Consider the following 15,783-nt stretch of genomic DNA (forward strand, 5'->3'; position numbering starts at 1 on the left):
AGAAGAGAGATTGAAACGCTCACTTACTAGTAAGAGGAGGTTCACATCTCTATCCTCCTCATCACTCACTCTTTCAGTGTTTGGTGATGATACAAGACGTCCGGGATAAGGTTGGGGCCGTTTTTCAGCTGGTGGCTTGCGCTGTTGGTTCGCATGTCCTCCTGTCGTGAACATGCCCTTGAAGGTCAAGTGGTGACTCCAGTGACAGCATCCTCGACTCTCAATGTGTCGTAGTGTTCTGTGACACAATCTCCTGAGTCTCTTCGTTGTCGCTGGACTTGGTGAAGAGGCCGAAGGTGGCTCTCAGCCTGATGTGTCTGCATTTCGACACCGCTTAAATACATTTTTCCCCCCTCGGGCAAGATTGTCCAAAGAAAGACCTGAGCCTATTAGAAGGCCAACCACAGAAAGATGAGCTGCTAGAGAGAACCCTTCCACAAGGACGGTGCGGCAGATCAGGAGGATGGGAAAGGGGATTCGTTCTTATTCGAGCCTCGTGCAGAGAGTCTCCGCATCCCCGCCTTGTTTCCCCCTCGTCGATCACCCCAATTGCCCTCTCCATCTGCTACTCGAAGTAGCTGAGAGATGAAGAATCACATGTGGACATGTAAGCACAGTGGAAACTCAAATTCGAACCGGGAACCGCAAAAGGCTCTACGGTCCAACCTCTCTCTGGTTGTAAGACCGGACAGATGCGTGAGGAAAGCTGTCGTCAGATCCCTCAATTGCTGACACCATAGCATTAAGCAACGAGTGCGCCATATAAGACCCGGACTATAAAAGCCCTCACATACAAGAAGGTACCTCAGAAAGACTTGAACCAGCGCAGTGGCCTCGACCGACATGTCCCTACCAAACCTCGAAGAATGTCTCCCCAAGCACTGGGGCTTGTTCTATGGCGGGAAATGGCACGAGCCTCAGGATGGCGACCATCGAGAGATATTCAGTCCCGGTGACGGGAAAGTCATCAGGAAAGTCGCCTTTGCCGGTGAGAACGACACGGCCGCTGCCATAGAGGCGGCACATGCTGCATTCCCGGCCTGGAGAGCAGTCCCTTCTTTGGAACGGGGCAAGAAGCTCAGGAAGGTGGCCGACATCCTGCGCACACATGCAGATGAGCTGGCCTTGCTCGATGCTTACAACACGGGCAATCCCGTCATCATGATGAGAGGCGATGCACTTTTCGCGGCCGACACGGTCGACATGTTTGCGGGCCTCATCCCAGCCGTTCAAGGCGAGACCACTCATCTAGATGATTCAACTTTCAACTACACCCTCCGGGAGCCGTTGGGGGTGGTAACGCGCATTGTCGCCTCTAATCATCCACTTATGTTCGCTGCCAACCGGCTTGCAGCCCCCATTGCTATGGGCAACACAGTGGTGATCAAGGCCCCAGAACAAGCACCCCTTTCCGCACTCCGTTTGGCCGAGCTGCTGGAAGACGTCTTCCCCCCTGGAGTCCTCAATGTCTTATCCGGTGGCCTCGAATGCGGAAAGACTCTCTCGACACACCGCCTTGTTAGTAAGGTCACGCTTATCGGTAGTGTGCCTACCGGCAAAGCGATCCAGAAAGCAGCGGCAGATACGTTGAAATTGACCTCGTTTGAGCTCGGGGGAAAGAATGCCCTGATTGCATATCCTGACGCGGATCATAACCGCCTCGTGGACGCTATCATCGCAGGAATGAATTTCGGTTGGTGTGGGCAATCTTGTGGTTCGACCTCGAGGGTTTTCCTGCACGATTCGCTCCACGACAAGATCTTGGAACGGATCCAAGACCAAATAGCGAAGAGGTTCCGACCCGGAAACCCTCTCGATCCAAAGACAACAATGGGCGCATTAGTCAGTGAGGCAGCACAGGCCCGTGTGTTGAAATATGTCGAAATTGGCAAGAATGACGGCGCCCGTCTCCTATTAGGTGGTAGAATCCCCGACAGCACCGACACGCAGGGTGGCTACTTTGTCGAGCCCACCATATTTGCCGGAGTCACTCAGAAAATGCGAATCGCCAACGAAGAGGTATTTGGACCTATCGTGTCCATCTTGAAGTGGACCGACGAAGAAAAGCTCTTCGAGGATGTGAATGCTGTCGACTATGGTCTGACAGGCGCAGTCTTCACATCTGATATCAAGACTATGCAGACCGCGGTACGTCGCATTGAAGCTGGAACTGTCTGGGTAAATACTGTTGGGACACACTTCTTCAGCATGCCATTCGGAGGATACAAGCAATCTGGCATTGGAAGGGATGACTGCTTTGAAGAATTGCGTGACATGACACAGTGCAAGGCTGTCCATGTCAAACTATAGGTACGCCGCTATGGCTGACAGGGCTCAGGCACAGCTCTTCGGTACACTGATGCTGTGCGCTCAAGTGCTGTTGAGGGTCGGGCGCATTGACATGGTCAATGATCCAAAGGTTTCGTTCGAGGCCACCGAAGGTAGTGGTTGGGAGATCATATCAAATGCTTCCGACTCCGATTCTGTTCGACATGAGATGACTGTACAACATGATGCATCGTATTCTGAAAGGGATAATTCCTGATATTTCAGTCTTGCGGCTGGTTGGATACTCCAACAGAGCAGCAAGAGTCTCGTCACCAAAAGAGGCTAGTGCCATGCGACGTAGCTATTCTGGCGAGAAATCCAGTGCCTTTTGCAGTCCCTCCGTGCCAGTAGCAGGAGGCGCCTTCACAGTGTTCAACATATTGGACTTGTCTTCGGCCAGCTTGACATTGTGGCGAGGACGAGAGACTGGCTAGTCTCGCAGGGGGCGACAATGGCTTGGCCTGTGACACCACGAAACCAGCTGGTTGTGTGACACTAACACCAGCGTCAAATGCCAATGGCTCATACAACACCCAAGATGGATGACCTCTCCACGCGATCAGGAGAGGCTGATTTGGACGGCCGTAGCATGGATCAAAGTATGAGGGCCGCACTCGTCTGGATGTTCAAGAGTTGACTTTGCGGGCAGGCAGCACCTTCAAGGCTCGCATGGAGCAATTCAAATATTCCCCATTGAAACAGTCAGACACCGTCCGGCGATCCCCTCGACTATCCAGTCCACGTCCATCCATTCTCTTCAAGTCGAAGAATGCTTCTGCCTCTCCGTCTCCAAGAAAACGGTCCCGCGTGCGACAAGATGATGAGAACGAGGAAGACGATGGGAATATTGTGAAACGGGAGAAAAATGATCTTGGGTTCAAGCCCTCGACGGGCGATGTGAGACCTACGACGCCCAAATCGAAAAAGCGAAGGACCACGACCAAGGAGCGATCATTAAAAGATCCATACAGCCCGGTCAACAACCTGGTGGACAGTCTAAGGCCTGGCCTGACCCTGGTCTGTATCGGTCTCAATCCCGGGCTTATGACAGCCGCAACCGGCCATGCGTACGCCCATCCCTCCAATCGGTTCTGGCACCTCCTTCACACATCGGGCATTACACCCAAGAAGCATCTCCCGTCCGAGACACGGGACTTGATGGACCTGTATCAAATTGGAAATACGAATATATGTGCTCGGCCCACCAGGAGTGGCGATGGCTTGAGCAAGCAAGAGATGGAGGAAGGAGCTGCCATCCTCGACGCAAAGATTGCCGTCTACAGACCGGAGGCTGTGGTAATAGTCGGGAAAGGCATCTGGGAAGCCATTTGGATGGCAAAGAAAGGCCAGAAGAAGTTCAATGACCCAAGTTTCCACTGGGGATGGCAAGACGAGGAGATGCAACTGGGAAGGATCTGGGAAGACGGAAAGTTGCTATGGTCTGGGGCAAAGACATTTGTGGCCACCTCCACCAGTGGACTGGCAGCTACGCTGACGCCGGCAGAGAAGCTTGCCATCTGGAAGCCCCTGGGCGACTGGATGACGGCCAGGCGTGAGGATCCGAGGCAGCTTGGAGAATCATCATAACATTCCAGCCTTGCATCCGTGCCAAGAGCATTTCCGGGAATCTCATCGTTACCTTCCTGGCTGGCATGGAACGTAGAAATGGAACGTAGAAATGGAACCATTGAGGTGCCAGTCCCCCGCCTTTCACAGCCCATAGGATATTTCGTTGGCAATGATGCAGTGTATCAACTGAGTGTGCTACTTTGGGTTGGGATTGTGCTTGAATCACAATGCGCATTGAAACGTAGCTCGCATCTAGCGTGAAAGGGGGTTTAAATAGACATCGGTCTCTGGCTGGTAAAGAGGGAAAACAGCTCGGAGCTCACGTGCGACTCACCCGAGTGTACCGCTTTGATATCGACTCTCCTCCCTCTCCTTCACACTGACCGTGCACCCCAAAGCTGCTTCACCGTATATAGCGTCTACGAAGATCTAAAATTAGTCGTGCATTATCAGGCCTTACCCTACTGAAACAGGAGCACCTGCCTCGACAATTTCAAAAGGCGATTATTGCACTTCTAGAGCACGTCGTCGGGATCAACGAGCAGACCTTGGCCGAGGACAACCCTCACCGGCTGGAGTCGCGGTATCAGCTGGCGATGGTGTAGCGAGCCAACGGACGGTTCCACGAGGCAGCGACACTGATGGAACACGTCGTCCGGGTCCGCGAGCAAAGCTTGACCGAAGACCACCCGAATCGACTTGCGTCCAAATTTCAGCTCTCAGCAATTGCTCTGCTCTTGTTCGACGTATGCCCCATTAGCCCAAAAAACTGGTCCATTTTTCCCAAGAGGTGCCCAACCCACGGCTTTGAAGTCATCAGTGGCCGTCCCACGTCCTATAATTGTTCTTCATACCTGCAGCTATCGGTCTAGTAGCCGTCTCTTCGTCCAAGACACCTGAAAATTCGTCCTGGAAATATACTCGTGGGCGAGATCTCCAGCCCGGATCCTTTGACGCGAGGATATCCCCAAACGTTGTGCGCTGCCATCATGATCCGGCCAAAGACACTCTCGCATTCTTTCCGCTAGTTGTCCCCAAAAGGCCGCCTCAGGCTCTCTTCAACTTGTTCGCGTGTTGGGTAGAACACCTCCATAGTGCTTTCATCTCCATGCTCGGAGATTACGCCCAAAGAGGACGGACAGAGAAGCTGCTTGTTACTCTAGGTCGAGAAATGTATGTGGAGGCGTTTCTGGGTAGATTCAGGAGTTCCCACCGGATTGCATCTCGTGGAGTATTCCAAAAGCAGGCTGGGACCCCCGAATCAACGTGGTAGAAGCATGAATAAGTCGACTTCATCAGGCTGAAGCGCAGCCGAGTGTCTTGGCCCAGGCAGAAGCCCCTCCAAAAGCGGCGGCACTGACCGGCCAAATTCGGCGGGAAATTTCACTTTGGCCTCCAAGCCTCACATCCAACCTGCCAACTTGTTGTTGACCTCGACCCCTCCTTGCGTGACATCAAATTCGTCTTCAGCCCCGCATGCTGTTTGCAACACTCTGTCTCATACTCTAAGGTGCTTCTCCCCAAGGCTATCAAACCCTGTCAAACTTTGTCGTCGTTTCTCTTTCTTTCGAGGCATCATCGGTTGAGCCGTGAGCTTCAGTTCTTACCTGACGAATCAATTGACCTGAAACCAAACACAAAAACATCATCTCCATAGCTGCCGTCCAGCATGGCGCTATCCTCGACACACATCATCCTTGTCTGTGTGGTCGGCATCATTTTGCTGGCAAGACCTGCTCACGCTTTTGGTGCGGGCAATATCGGATCAACTTCGAAAATTGAGGGGCAGAATTGGCGACATGGTGATCTCGAAGACACCTTACTGACCATCGTGGCCTCGCGTGCCATGGGCGGCAAGAAGTTCGGCAAGCTTGATGTCAAGAGAGTGAGTTGTTGTTCCATAGAAATCGGGGTATATTAACCGCTTCCAGGTCTACTTCGGTAATTGGTTGCGCGATTACAGCCAGGCGGTCGACGTAGGTACTGTCAAGTATGTCAGCGCCGAAGCGATCCGCATCGTCCTTTGGGTCCTGGGATTCATGTCCTTCGGATATGGCTCAGGCGAGTTCGAAGTCACCAGCCAGAGACTCGGGTGCTACCGACCTGAGGAGCATATCGAGTGAGATAGATGAATTTTTTGCCAAGACATTCACTAACCTGTCTCAGCAACCCCAAGGACTATGCGGACAACCAGGATGCCAGGCAGTATGACCGTCGACTCCGCGGCCCTGTTGATGAACGCCGAGAGCTCTCCATAAATCCACAAACTGGCTTGAAGAACTACATTGCTTCCGAGGGCATGGGCATTGACACGTCTGCTGGTCTGGTCAGAAAACTTTTCGGGAGGAGCATTGAGCTAGGTCGACAATACGCACGCAACAAGAACAAGGATGACCTCTACGAAGCGCTCCGGCTTCTCGGAACGGGCTGCCACTGCTTGGAAGACTATGCTGCTCACTCAAATTACGTTGAACTTGCTCTCATCGAGATGGGTGAACGTGATGTTTTCCCTCATGTCGGCCGCCGTACTGCCGTTCAGCTTCGAGAAGTGCGTCATCCGGTCTATCCAATCGTCACCGGCACATTCGGCGGCGTCGATTTCCTCCACTCCGTCTGCGGTGAATTCGACGACAAGACCACCCAGTCTGAAATCCAGGAATTGGACGATACCTTGCAACAGTACCAAAGTGGGAACCAAGACAATAGCATCCTGCAAGATCTCCTCAATAAGCTGCCTTCTGGGGTGTTTGGTGGAAAAGACCAAGCAGGCAAAGCCAGTGAATTGAAACAAAATGCTCTGAATCAACAAATGCAAAACTCCAGAATTACTCCGCGTCAACCAGAACAATGGGCTCGTTACCTGGCAGACGTGCAGAAGCAAATTTACCCAATCATCGAATGGCACGATGATATCATGAAGTCCATCACCGAAACAATTGAGAAGATCCCGATCCTGCCTGACCTGATCGATCAAATTCAGGAGGAAATCAACAAATTTGTGTTCAGCCTTCTGGCTCCTTTCGTCGTACCCATCATCAACCAAGTCAAGAACGAACTCAACACGGGCTCCAACGAGATCATCCAGTCCAGTGTCGCTCAGCAGCACATTGTCTTTAACGACGACAACTCCTCGGACCCAACCCACTCTATGCTTTCAAAGGATCACTTCTCCAACATTCTCAACGAACCCGCGGGGAAGGTGGCTCATCAAACCGTGAAGTGGGTGGTCCCACAGATCGTTGCGTGCTGGGACGATGAACGAATCGACATCGAACGAACCCTGAATCGCATAATATCCGGCGTTCTACACCACCCTGCCTTGCGGGACTATGGGCAGGATGGCGCTAGCGACGGACGTCGACTCATGTTTGGCGTTGTTGAGGAATGGTGGCGCGGGAAGTCTTCCTCTGAAAAGGATGGTCTACGCGAACAACTTAATCGTCGTGGCGTCGAGACGGGTCGAAACCACAAGCCCGGGGTCAAGGACCACGGACATGGAAACAACCGGCCTCTTGGCATGGCAAATCTCAACTTCAACTCAAATCAGTCCGGCGTTGCAGGCGGTGCTCTTGGGGCCATTAGCTCTGCCTTGGGTGGAGGTGGAGGTCAGAGCGGCGGCCGACCACCCAATGTCTCTAGACAAAGCGACCAGCTCGGAAAAATGGCAGGCGCAGCAGTCGGCGGTGGCGTCCTAGGTTCCCTGGTTGGCGGTCTCACGAGTCAAATCAGTGGACAGATCGGTGGCGATATCCTCGGCGGCGGACTCAGCCAGGGCCAAGAGACGTATAAGCGCGATTCCTACAACCGTCAGGATGGGTCCCGCACAGAGACGGTGACGCAGTTTGGTCAGTCATCCTCAGGCGATAGGTATGGCCAGGCCCAATACTCGAGAACCACTGAGCCTAGCGGCCAGAGACGCCATGAGGAGTATAATCGTTTTGAGCAGCGCGAGACCGCGAGCGGTGGATGGCAGAGCGAGGTGCACCATCAGGAGCGGACAAGCGAGGGCAGGTATCACGAGGAGACAAGGTATGTACAAGCCACGGCTTCAGTAAAGGCGACACGAGAGGACAATGGTTCGGAGCTAACATGCTATTTGACAGACGCTATGGCGACAAGCGCGACAAGCGCGACAAGGATGACGACAGCGACAGCTCCAAAGATGAACGTCGTGACAAGCATCGTCGTGAAAAGCACCACGGACATAAAAGTGATGACAGTGATGACGATCGCCGCAAACAGCGTCGTGATCGAGACGACAAGCCTTACTCTACAGATGCTTACGGCAGCAGCGGCAGCGGCAGACGCCAGCAGTACGAGACAGAAAGCTCCGGTTACGGCGGTGGTCGCAGCTCTGAAGGCTATGGACGCCACGAAGAGCGCCAATATGGCGGGCGTAACGATGACAATAACCAGTATGGCTCCGGCTACGGCCGCCAGGAGCAGCGCCGCGACGAGTACTCCTCCGGAGGGGGTGGAGGTGGATATGGTGGTCGGCGCCAAGAAGAATCGACGACGTATGGTGGTTCCAGCGGTTATGGTCGTAGGGAGGAAGAATCACGATACGAGTCTAGCGGCTACGGAGGCGGGCGTCGCCAGGAAGAGTCGACCTATGGTTCCGGCTATGGTGGAGGCGGCGGTGGTGGCGGATACGGTCGTCGTCAACAAGAACAGCAACAGTCCTCCTACGGAGACATGCCTGGCGGCTTTGGCGATAGCCGACAAGACCAGTATTCATCCTCGAGCCGTCGCGACGATGGGTACGGCGGGGGAGGCGACAGCGGGTACGGAGGCGGTGGTGGTGGCGGCGGCCGCTTCGGACGACGAGATGAATACGGCCAGAGCGAAGGCTACGGCCAGAGCGAAGGTCGACGTCGACATGGTGGTGATGATAATGATGACGATAACAGACGCCAGAACCAGGGATACGGAGGTGGTGGCTATGGCGGCGGGTATGGGAGCTCGCGATATTGAGCACCGAGATCCAACACCCATCCATGTATCACCGTGGCCCCATACACGCCCGGCAGGTAACCCAAGCCAAGCTGTCTCGGCAGACTCGGGCGCAAATCGACACCATCGACCGGGTGATCTGATCTAGCTTCTATGACTGAAACGAGACGAGACGAGACGAGACTACTGTATGGACGGGTTCAAGGATGGACGTCCCCCTCCGCACCTCCGGAATGGAAGCTCCATTACCAATGATTACGCTGGAAGGAACGAGAAAAACACTGATATGACCAGAACAAAAAAAAACTACTTTCGAACCAAGTACGAGGTACCGAGAACTCAAGTAGTAATTATACCCAAAAAAACCCACCCAACAAATAGAGACGCCGGTGGTGCTAGCGATGCTGGCGATGTTCCATCCATCCATCTCATCTTCCCATACCTACACAGGAGTGACAGGGTACCTGCACTAGACACCTAGGTATGTACCTTGCAGTAAGTACCGAGTACACCCTCGTAGTTTCGCCCGAGAGGTTGTTACGAAAAGCAAAAAAGCGGTAAGTAATTTCCTCACAAGGACGGGGACGGGGACGGGGACATAGACACAGGGTGGCAGGTGGGTATGTGATCCTCGGGAGTGCCTCGTACTCGTGGTCCTGTGATGTATGTATGTGTATATTTCGAGGCCGTAAATATGTATCTAATCAGACTTGATAAGGTGTAATTACGATGGGGGCAGGGGCAGGGGAAGGGGCAGGGCAACCTCTAAATATCCTTGTCCCACTGCACAAACAGAACGTCGTCTCCTGCCTACTGCGTCAATACATATATCATGCATAATGGGTACAACTCCTAGCATGCGCCGTGTTCCCTTGTGTGCGAATGGCGTTATAGTCTGCGCCGCAGACATAACAGAATTCAAATGCACAGCCAACTAAGAACCAAAAGTCAGCAAAAGAGACGGGGCGGAAGCTGAGAAAAAAGGGGGTAGACACTCACGGCCTCTCGCGCTCGAGTGCGCGTCTCTGCCACAAACAATGTGGTCACACCCTTCGATCCTCTCAAACGGCAGTCTGCACTTGGGGCATTTCTTTCCCTGGGCCAGCAGGGCTGCCGTGGCCGCCTCCTCTTCCCTCCGTCTCTCGATGCCTCGGGCCTCATCACCCTGAGGACAGGGCTCGTCTCGATGCATGTCGTACAGCTGATTACACTGTATACAAGTAAACTCACCGCATACGTCGCAGGCGAAGATGGTTGTGTTCTTGTCTTCGTCCCCGAGCCAAGTAGCTCCGATACACTTCGGTTTCGCACATTTGGCCATATTTTCCCCGTCGTTCAGCAGCATTTGAGCCAGAGCGGCATCGTAGATGGTGAACCGTTCAGACTGGGCAAGGGATTGGATAACCGAGTGGTCGAGGGTTTTGGAGCAGTTGGTAGCCCAGCATTTTACCTTCGCAGAGGGAAACTTGTCGCCCCCCTGTGGAAACATTTGCGATTCGAGATATCCTCGTAAGCAGTCGGTGCAGATGATGTCGTTCTCCCACCCATGTTTCTCTTCACATGGCGGAGACAAGGCTGCGTGGATCCTATTTGCGTCAGGAGCCTTGTCGCCACAAACAGCACAGTCCTTTCCTCTCCAGGCACGACGGCGTGCTCTCACTTCCGGAATCTCGAGGTGTTCTGGTACGTTAAAGGCGTCTTCGGGTTGATCTCCCTCAGCAGCATAAAATGTCCGCTCGAATCCTGATGTTTCCAAAACTATGGACAATTCGACCCGCTCGAGATCAGATAACTCGATATCCTCTCCTCTTTCGACAAAGCTGAGAAGAGAAAACATGAAGCGGTCTTGACGTATGAGCGGCAGCTCAACCAGCCCCGGAGGCAGATAGCACAGCAGTGCGCTGAACATTTTATATGGCCAAGGTCCCATTAGAGCCAGAGACATTAGATTAGGTTCAGTTGCCCAGAAGCTGGTCGGCACCTCGGCTTCGCACAGCAGCACCGCGAGCGTCGTTTCGAAATGCTCATGTGCTGCTCCGGAGTGGCTGAATCGCAAGAAAGCTTCGAGCGGCGTAGCTCCAAAGTAGTGTTCAGAGCAGTAGCCTGGTTCGTGGCCTGCCTCGAGAAGCAGCTGCATTGCTTCATGGTGCTGCCAACAAGTCGAGACGTGTAGACTTCCATCGTCCTCTTCGGCGCCATTCCCGATCAAATCCCTCATTGTATCGAGAGATTTCTCCAATGTGGCCAGGAACAGTGCCGATCGTTCGTCTTCATCTCTTGTGTTCGGGTCGGCACCAGCATCCAAGAGCGTACTGGCGAGGCTGAATTTCTTGTTTTGTAGCGACAATAAGAGTAGCTTATCTAGTGAGCTCTGTTTCAAAGTGAGGTTGGAGGCACCTGCAGTCGCGTCTGCTAGAGCAGGGGCTTCAATTTGCATTACCCTGAGTAGGAATTCGATCCGATCATCCATTTCTTTGACCTCTGAATTCGATATAGCAGCAACGAACAGCTGCTCCACATCATCGCGATTGTGATCTGAACAACTTTGAGTCGAGAACACGTGAAGACCCCCCAGCATGAAGAAAAAAGTAAACATCAAGCTAGTCCCCGTGGTCCTAACCTTGGGATTCAATATGGAACCCATCAAGTTGACAACATCGGAGGTTTCTAGGTCCAAGTTTTGCGCGGTTGACGCAGGGAAGTTGATATTGTAGATACAAGCTTGGTCTGATGGATTTGGCTCTTGGCCGGTTCTTCTTGTGACAATAGAAGAGCCTAGTCCTTGATTTCGGAAGAGGTGGTGGAGAGCCAGTAAACGAGTTCGGATGTGTGGACGACTGTGGTAAACCAGGGAGGTTACCGGTGGGTGATCGAAGCGGCAGACCTGATAGAGTGACAACCCGGCTCCATCAATAAAGCGAGCCCCTTTCTCCAGTAATAGTTGAATGATCCCAATAGAGTTGACTTTGTCATGACAGACCCGAGCGATCGCATCCAGCGCCATATCGCGTGCGCCCTGGGGTATATCTGTCTCAAGAAGAGCTCCTAGGACGAGCAGCATATTCGCAGCTTCCTCAGGATGATTCTGTTCTTGTTGTAGATATTCGCCCCATGCCTCTGTGAACAGCTTTGTTCTGACAGATTGCCGACTGCAGTGGCCAACGAGGTCCGGGAAGAGCTGCACATTGCCTTCTCTCCAAAGTCGTATCATGCCTGCACCGTCTCTATACTCAACAGACGCTCCGCAATCGAGCAAAACTTTGACATGATCCAGATTGGCTGATTGGAGTGCCAACAATGAGAAAAGTGCCTCATCGTACCACGCCTTCTCTTGGAATCCTGTTTCGTGGAGTTGTTTGAACATGGCGCAAATAGTGTCCAGGTCGCCTTGGTACGCCGCAAGACGACCTTGAAGTATCTGGCAGACTGCGTGAAAGGCAGGCAGTGTTGTAATATACCGCAGAAGTACTGCCAACATACCAGGATGATCAGATCGCGCCGCAAATTTCAGGCACTCGCAGTCGTATGCTTCGATTGATCCACCAAGTTGTACCAGACTTTGCACCCAGGTTCCACGGTTATGCACCACGACTTGAACCAGTGCAAAATTGACAACTCCATTGAAGTCAGGACGTGTCTCCGAGGATATGATCATCTCTACAAGAGCGGTGTAGCTTCCCTTGGCCACTGCAACCTGAATCAGTGATTGTCCCTGGTATACCAATGGAGCTCCAGCTCTGCAAAGGTGCCGACAAAGGATTGCTCGGTCTAGACAAACCGCGATCGTAAGAGCGTGGGCGAGTGCTGAGAAGTATTGGATGTTATGCCCAAGGTCTGGCGTCGAGGGAGCTGGCCGGCGTTCGTTGTAGTCAAACTCTTCGCGATACTGTAGCGACCGATTTGCCTGCCATTGCGCCAGGATGAGCACGACGAGAGGCTCGTTATTTCTTTCCACGGCTGCTATGAGGGCGTCACCAACTGAAACCCCGTCAGCACCGGCTTTGAGCAATACGTCCACAAAGGCGAGGTAGTCATCTTTTTGGTCATGATGACTGACACGCTTCCAAAGTACCTCAAGATCATCTTTGGAAAAGGATGTTGCTCCGATCAAAGTAGAAACATAGCTGAGGTCCGACGCATCAATTGCTTGCAGTACAGGCAGTAGTACATCCCTGAGGCGCATTTTGCAGCGAGATTTGGAGCACAAGAGGATGGCCATTTCTCGGTCTTGCGCAAAGCAGGCATGATTGAAAGTTTGCTGCACCGGCCCATAGTAAAAGTCGTCGTCCATGTATGTCATTGCTTTGGAATCAAGAAGAACTTGGATCGCGCTAGGTGCGAGCAGGGATGTGTCGACCAGAAAGAAGCGGGCAACCATCTCCTGTGGTAGTTGCCGATCAAGAAGTAGTCCAAGAACGAGCCATTGTTGAGACACAATGGCCATGTACAAACAGGAGCTGAATTCTGGCAGGGTGGTTTCAACAGGTTGAGACAGAAGAAATTCTAGGGTAAGAAGCGGCCAGACATCACCTTCGGCGATTGCTTGTGTACAGTGTTCCAGGTGTCTCTGGAGGAGTCTCGTTGCAAGGTGACTCTCACAACCACCGTGGAAATACTGGCGAAAAAGGATCTTGAGGTTGTCGGCACTTCTTGTGTCTGAGAACTCAATAACGTCCTGACGAAGTGGAGGGATTTGGACGGATGGGAATATATTCGCCTTTTTTGCTTGAGGATCCAGGTTGAGGTTCTGCATACAGGTACTCGAATGTAAGGGCGACTCATTAATCAGTGGTTTGGATCTCATGATCAGGTGCAGTCTATTGGTATCGCAGAAGCAAGCTGCCGTCAGCACAATCTCAGTCAGTGTGATACTGTTCATGTGTTGTGTCCAATTTAGCCATGCTGAGAGTAGATCAAGATCCGCAGCACCATGTTCCAGGAATTGATGGAAGCATTCGAGTTGCCGGTCACCTTCATGAGCATCACAAAGTGATTCAACGGTCTGTAGTTTCCTGAAGAGCATCTTGAGGCATGAGCAGGCCGCTTTCGAGTATTCGTCTCCCTGCTGAACATGAAAGAGCAGCATGCGGTGCCAACTTTTGAACCATTCCGTAACAGACTCGTGGAGTTTTGTTCTGGAGAGGGCTATTTTGTCGAACGTGGCCGCGTCTTTGTGTTCGAAGGCGACTGTGAGGGCAACAGCATTGCAGCAAGCTCCTGATCCAATCAATATATCGACTATCTCAGAATCTCTGTGATATGAATAATTGCAAAGTTCTGTATTGAGAGCATAGTCGACACAACCGCCAGAGACTCCCTGGTTGATGAAAAGCTTCGTCAGGAGTCGTCGCGGCAAGGCTTCAAGCTGGGCGATACTTGGAAAGGCAGCTTGTAAGCTCGAGAGAGAGACAGGACGAGATAGAAGCGTTTGTACAACTCGAACATGTCCCAGTGAAACAGCTTCGAGAAGGGCCGCGCCGTTGTGGTAGTCCACTGAAGCATTTGCGCTGATCAGTGTCTCGATCCATTGAAATTCCCCACGCGAGACCGCTGCGATGAGTTCCTCATTTTTCCAGATTCCTCTAGCACCTCCAGAAAGCAGACGCTTGAGGATCTTTCGACACATCGCTCTTTGTATTGCGCCTTGTAGTTCCGAGGTACGGGCTGCCACCTGCTCCTCCTTTTGTATAGGACCAGCCAAGAGTATGTCGAGGATATTTTCGTCATGGTTCTGACATGCGAGCATTAGAGGCTCCGCCGAGACAGGGACACCGTAGGCTACCATCAGCCGAAGTATATCTTCATGCCGTTCTTGTACACAACGGCAGTAAAATGATTCGATCTCTGGACTTGATTGAGACCCGGACGACATATCACTCAGGCAGAGCAGGGCCTCTACCATATCCTTAGCCTGCAGGGGATCTATCGCTGGAGAGTCTAACACATGCAAAAACAAACCAGGATCCCTCAAAGGCCATGCAGAGGTAGACGCGGCAATGCTCAAAAAGATGCTCTTATCAGAGCAGCAGATCGCTGCATCCAGAAGGCTGTCCCGGTCTCGAGGACCCGAGTCGTGGAATGTGGGATAGTCTTTGATGCTGCGAAGAACGATCCTGAGAGCGTTTGAGAGTTCCTTTTGAACAATAGTGGTACATAGATCTCCGAACGTCTCGTGTCGGAGCTGCTTTGGAGCGCGAAGAATGACATGAAGAAGTTGGCAGTTGGTCTCAGCTAGTCGAAGTATAGAACTGTGACTTATACAGTTTGGGTCCGCACCGTACTCCAACAGGGCAGTAACAAGCTGTAGGTTTTGGCTGAGTACAGCATATTCAAGGACGGCACTGACAGCCTCGATGGCAGTGAAAGGCGCAAGCAGGCGGACAAGGTTGATGTTCGCGTTCTTCTCAGCGGTGCCAAGCAGAACATCTGGAACCTGTAGCTGTTTATTTGACTGTACGGCATCGAGGAACAGTCTGTCAATGTAGATTTGAGCAACTTCGGCCGAGCCATTGGCCTGGACGTGGTTATATAGCACGGTCAAAGTCACAGCCTTGTCCGGCCGGCTTAACTTTGATCTTACCCTGCGAAGTAGATGTTGAGATCCCCGGACAGCGGATGCCTCCCTTTTCAAAACAGATTCAGCGAATGATTTATCATGTTGACTGATGGTTTCGACTCGAAAACGTGGCTGGAGGCTGATCCGTTGAGCAGCCGGCTCCTCAACGTACAGACCACCGGACAGTTGGCGAATTCGTGCAGACTTATGTGCCAGCATCGGGCGACCAAGATGAACTCATCAGGATAACTCAGGGACAGGAAGTTGGGGAGTAAAAATCAAAGACCGCCATCAGTTTGAGTATCACGCTGGGATAAGAGAGATTTTGACCTGAAAGCCGCCAAGGGGGCATCTGGGAATACCGTAAACAGGGCCAT

At 52.4% G+C, this 15,783-nt stretch overlaps 4 protein-coding genes across 4 annotated transcripts; 3 read left to right on the plus strand and 1 right to left on the minus strand.

Annotated features, from left to right (window-relative positions):
• Positions 1-843: 843 nt before the first annotated feature.
• On the plus strand, positions 844-2,310 carry AYO20_01792 (hypothetical protein; the record flags this gene model as incomplete). Its single annotated transcript, XM_022640098.1, has 1 exon — positions 844-2,310. One exon carries the CDS (start codon positions 844-846, stop codon positions 2,308-2,310), a length of 1,467 nt encoding a protein of 488 aa, XP_022504053.1.
• Positions 2,311-2,866: 556 nt separating this feature from the next.
• Positions 2,867-3,915, plus strand: AYO20_01793 (hypothetical protein; the record flags this gene model as incomplete). Its single annotated transcript, XM_022640099.1, has 2 exons — positions 2,867-2,927; positions 2,978-3,915. The coding sequence occupies 2 exons, from the start codon at positions 2,867-2,869 to the stop codon at positions 3,913-3,915; spliced, it is 999 nt and encodes a 332-aa protein (XP_022504054.1).
• A 1,651-nt stretch (positions 3,916-5,566) lies between these two features.
• On the plus strand, positions 5,567-8,871 carry AYO20_01794 (hypothetical protein; the record flags this gene model as incomplete). The annotated part of the gene is made up of 4 exons (XM_022640100.1): positions 5,567-5,782; positions 5,829-6,016; positions 6,064-7,926; positions 8,001-8,871. The coding sequence occupies 4 exons, from the start codon at positions 5,567-5,569 to the stop codon at positions 8,869-8,871; spliced, it is 3,138 nt and encodes a 1,045-aa protein (XP_022504055.1).
• An 809-nt stretch (positions 8,872-9,680) lies between these two features.
• AYO20_01795 (hypothetical protein) lies at positions 9,681-15,625 on the minus strand (the record flags this gene model as incomplete). The annotated part of the gene is made up of 6 exons (XM_022640101.1): positions 9,681-9,784; positions 9,850-10,032; positions 10,081-12,276; positions 12,331-12,544; positions 12,629-15,364; positions 15,431-15,625. 6 exons carry the CDS (start codon positions 15,623-15,625, stop codon positions 9,681-9,683), a joined length of 5,628 nt encoding a protein of 1,875 aa, XP_022504056.1.
• Between the last annotated feature and the right edge of the window lie 158 nt (positions 15,626-15,783).

This window comes from Fonsecaea nubica (genome assembly GCF_001646965.1).
Source record: "Fonsecaea nubica strain CBS 269.64 chromosome Unknown Scaff7, whole genome shotgun sequence".
NCBI classification, from domain to species: Eukaryota; Fungi; Ascomycota; class Eurotiomycetes; order Chaetothyriales; family Herpotrichiellaceae; genus Fonsecaea; species Fonsecaea nubica.